The sequence below is a fragment of the Penaeus vannamei genome, chromosome 22 (assembly GCF_042767895.1).
Source record: "Penaeus vannamei isolate JL-2024 chromosome 22, ASM4276789v1, whole genome shotgun sequence".
Classification (NCBI taxonomy): Eukaryota; Metazoa; Arthropoda; class Malacostraca; order Decapoda; family Penaeidae; genus Penaeus; species Penaeus vannamei.
The window spans coordinates 14,085,361-14,090,360 of record NC_091570.1 but is presented as its reverse complement, the minus strand read 5'-3'; the positions used below and the strand labels follow the sequence as shown (position 1 = coordinate 14,090,360).

General features: G+C 35.4%; 1 protein-coding gene across 3 annotated transcripts in view; it reads left to right on the top strand.

Moving 5' to 3' along the window:
* Window positions 1-270: 270 nt before the first annotated feature.
* Ube3a (ubiquitin protein ligase E3A) overlaps window positions 271-5,000 on the top strand; it is a 38,260-nt gene continuing 33,530 nt past the window's right edge. Inside the window, exon 1 of one of the 3 annotated variants that reach the window (XM_070136628.1) lies at window positions 271-468. In XM_070136628.1, the coding sequence (XP_069992729.1) occupies window positions 416-468 (53 nt within the window). In that variant the 5' untranslated portion in view covers window positions 271-415. The other 2 variants (XM_070136631.1, XM_070136632.1) reach the window with 2 other exon arrangements.

The window sequence follows — 5,000 nt, the reverse complement described above, 5'->3', positions numbered from 1 at the left end:
GAAATAATGTAGATTATAAGTGACACCAAAAACAATCTAAGTTATTATGTTGATAATGGGAAAGAACCATTGATTCAGTCCATTCCTGCCGAAGTAATATCGCGAACATTTAAAACTTCAAAATGTTTTGTCGAATTACTGGAACATGAGCCATCGCATATATAAGAAAATGAAGTAGAACCTAAACACGGAATTTTTACCTCCCTAAAAATAACAAATAACCATAGATCCATCCCTCGTAGTGCATTTTCGCCAAATTTTCTTACTCGCGAATTTTCCCAGCTGAGTTGAAAGAGACATGGCGACTATGTAGTTTAGGAAAGCAAGAATCATTAACTCGCGCCGGGATTATTTAGCTTTAATTAAGACTCATCCAGGCTCTATTTTTTAAGATACAGTCGAGCAGCGGAAGTTGATGAGTTCACCAGAAGAGAGCCCAGAGACGAGTGGGGCCGGGGGAGGCACCAGGTAATCATGGGACTGGGGTCTCTGTCTGGGGTCTGTCTGGGGTCTTCACCTGTGTTGTTGTACGAGTCGTGTTCCATTATGACCCATTTCATGTGTCCTTGTAATCTGTAAGGCCTGCTCTACGTGGTTCAGGTGAGCGAGCCTTTGGTTGAGTGAAGAGAGTGTGATAACCCGGGTGTCTCGGTGGCGGATGAAACCCGACCTTATTTTCTGTGTTTTGAGAAGAAAACCCTCGGTTTGTAAAGAATTCGATGTGTTTGAAGTTTGAGGAATCATTGGTGAGATAAGGTTCTAGCAAGGAAGAGTGTCAGCTGGTTGTTACAGAGACGACAGAAGAAATTTCGGTTTTATGTCAGTGGACACTGCATCATTTATGTATCTACTTCACTACTTCCTTTTTGTACAGTTGTAAATGTTCTCATACACATATTAAAAAAAAAGAAATGGTTAAACACAACAATGATCCAAAGTGGCTGTCAAAACAAGACTTTTCTCCTAATTATGGTAACAAAAGCTTTTGTAACTTCTGATTTATGATTGAAGGCCTAAAATCTTACGTCCAGCCCATTGGTGTTCCAGAGTAAAGTGATTACTGTAGCAGGTGTGCTTATTAATACCCCAACAAAGGCTGACAGATCATTTGTAAAGGCGAGGTAGAGCATGGACTTTTTTTTTTAACTCTTTGATTAAATACGTGGTTACTGTTCAGGTTTTACTGAGCCAGCTTGTATGTAAGGAGTTGGCCTTTGTCAGCGTGGGTGTGGCAACAAGTGTGAGAGACTGCGGTAGTTAATGGGGATGAGGGTACATTTTTGTAATATTTTCCTATTTCTCTTGTATATGTGCTAGTTTAACTGTAAATTTCCTAAATAGACGTTGGTAGATATGCATTTGCAAATTGGTTCTCTCATTTGATATTTATTTGTTTGTGCAAATGGAGACAAGAAATAAATGAATAGGAAAATTACATTAGATTTACCTTTCTTTTATTTTGGAATATTAAATTTTTGTGTTATTCTGTTGAGGAAAAGTATTTCAGTACGATTTCAGTTTTGGTATTGAGAGATTAATGATTCTATTACCCTGAATTTGTATGGCACAGACGAGTTGTAGCAAATTTAAGTTGAGAAAGTTATTAAAATTGGTACATGAATAAAGTGACCTTCATGATTGTCAGTGTCAGGAATTGATAAATTGACACGTTTTATTTATGACATTTCCTTGACAGATTGTGTAATAAAGTTATAGAAATGTACACTTGTTTAGAAAAGAACCATCTTTCAATTATAATAATTTGTGCCTTGACATTTAATATGTCAGTAAAGGATGACCAGTGAAAACTACCCTTAAATAAGTAGGCCAGTAAGAAGCAAAGACTTTCAGGTTGCTTACTACAGCAGAACCATTTGAGAGAGTTCAGAGCTAGATATCGTATCATTAAAACATGTATATAGTATATACAATTATATTAATTTATGTATCGGATATATATTGACGATATGGGATGCATGTTGATGATACAGCCTTGTGGTTTATTATCAGATCAGAAACTAGAACAAGCCTTACCAAAATATACATGTTGGATTTGTTGACCTTATAACCACAGCACTTTAAGGGACTTGGGCAACTGTGATTGCCATGTTCACAGTGTGCCACGTGAGTAAACATATTGCAACTAAATTACATAGTGTGCATTTTCGTATTATATTATATATTCTCATCCGCCAGGCCTTTGGGATTGAGGGAAGGAAACAGAATGATTGTGCAGAAAATGAACAAACGCCACATTTTTTACAAACCACATTAAGCAACTTGAGGCATTCTGAATCTGGCATGTAAAATTCTTGTTGACATAAAGGAAAAATTTGCCCTAAATATTTGAAAAGAGGAAAAGCTGTTAACATCCACTTTCTGTTACCGTGATGATGGTCATTGTATTTACCATTTGTAGATCTCTTAGGTGATTATCATTATCAGGTGTAGAATATAGAATATAGAGTCAAATTTTATTACTGATTATCAAATGTGATTCAGCTCTGCAAGTGAACTTGCTGCCCATATCTCTGCAGAAATAATAAATCTGACTAGGACTTATCTTTGATCACATATGCCAGTATTAATGCAATCAGTGGTTCATGAAAAACCCTATTATGAAGTTATAAAAAGGAAACTACGAGATGTATTACTGGAATTAGAAGTTAAATATTATTATAGAGGATCCCTGTCATTAAATGTTAACATGGACCAGCAAATGCAAGAGAATAATGATTTGACAAATACATTTCATTCTATATTTTAAAATGGTGTATATATTATAAATAGGTGTGGTGTGATTTGCTGATGCATGAAGTCTGTAGGTATTTTCTCAACATATTACTTAAATGAGTAATACCTATATGTCTTAACCCACTAGCGACGGTACATTTTCAAGCCGTAACTTGCTTTCTGGGTGGCTTCAAAATTGCCTTGTGTGCAAGTCCAGGAACCTGCCCACACATCGCACCTGTGGGATGCCCGGTAATGTTTATTTTTACGGATGTCTCATTTGTGTGACACCTGTCATAAGTGGGTTAAGGAATAGTTAATATGAAAGAAAAATGCCAATATCAGAAATGATGAAACATTAGGTAATTATTACTCACAATATATGAGTTTGGAGGTGTGACCATTGGTGTGTGGGTGACGCGACAAGAACAAGATTTGGACTTTGCATGAGTAGATGAAAGAGGAGGATCACCTTTTATATCTCGGCAGATTTCTTGTGAAGGAAGCAGGATCGTCATGTATTTCATGTTTGTTATGAGTGAGACTGAAATAACAATGTAACCACAATATATCAGTGATGAAAGAGGGAAATGACAGATAATGGAGATTCCCTGTATTAAGTATTGATCATGGTAGGGCCTAGCCAGCTATACGAGTACTCCTTAGGAGGCAGATGACCACCTATATATCCAAGCTGTTGGCACGGCATATGATTTTAAAGAGTCAGTCAATCCTATGTATTCATATAGAACATACCATTAGGCCCTGTCCACACAGGCGAGGTTTGCTTGGTGTGACGTCAGAAATGGAAGAACAGCAAGCAAATCTTCGTATAGGTTTCCCCTAATGTTCAGCGAATATCGATGACTTGCCTCTTGCTTGTCAAAGTTTGGTGATTGGTGTGTTATGAATTTGCTGCCAGATGCACAAACTGACACTGTATGGCAGTACTCATGAGCTGTCAGTTCTCATGTCCCACCATCAATCAGTTGGTTTCTATATTTTGAGAAATGTCAAGCCAAGGTGGAATTACGGTCCATGTCGTCTTACACCACTCAGTCCTGTTTGTTACTGGCAGGCTTAGACTCTCCAACTAATGTCATTTGGACACCATTATTAATGTTTATGACAGCCTTATTCCGCAGAGAGGCAAATTTTACTGAGCAAAGTACATTCATGTGGACAAGGCCTTTGTTTATTTTTAACTATTGTCTGATATTGTTTGTCAATAGTTATAGACAATAAGTCTGTAGCAGGTAATATCAACAATTACAGTTTGTGTTATTGTTAAATTCACACTTTTCTGCTTTTCCTCTCTTCCTCCAGATGGCATGACAATAGAAAATTTTGAATACTAAATTGGGGAAAAATCATGGAGCAATAAATAACATGTAGTTACTCATGTAACCACAGGTATAACTAATTTGCCCCATTAACTAGTTGTTAGTTTGCAAAGCAGTGGCTTGAGTCCATTGTTGTCACAACTGTGTTTGCAATGTGGGGGACTTACAGATTGATTTGGCTGCTCTAGATTTTGTCTGTTGCTTCTGATATTTATTTGAGAATGGTCCCTAAAACTAAGGTATGAGTGCATCATGTAAGGAAAATACTTTTGAATTCATTAATGCATATATTACTTGTATAAATTAATACAATACAGGAATTTTACCTGTTTTTCTAGATTTTTTTTTTTTTTTTTAATGGTTTTATACCTAATATAAAGCTATTTACAATAGAATAGTAAATACAGAATGTAAGGCAAACTTTTCATTTTTTTAAACACTGATAAGGAATTTATGAAACCACTATTGAATATTGAATTTATGGGGGTGCCTATGTAGGGGGCATTTAAATTTTTTTTTTTTTCATGTGCGCGGGTGATCCTTTGTCCAAGAGGATTATGAATTATGTCAGAAAAAAAATGTGAATTAACATCAATGAATTCCTATGACAACTCTGTTAGCTTTTTGGAAAATTTGATTTAGTTTCCATAGAAAAGAAATGTAAAAAAAGAAAAAAAAGATTTTTTTTTTAACTCTTTATTTTCAAAAATTCATATAAAAAGCGAAAAAGAATTTTAAAAATCTGATGTGTAGTTGTCTGCACATTTTTGAGAGGTTAAAAACTCTGTGACAAGGGATCAACTGAAGCTCATGAAATGAAAAAATTGAAAAAGAAGCAAACAAAAAGTTGGATATTCAAAGTTCATTTTTGTATCTTTTTCATATTTGAATCTTTACCATTTCATTACTACAGAAACTATCATT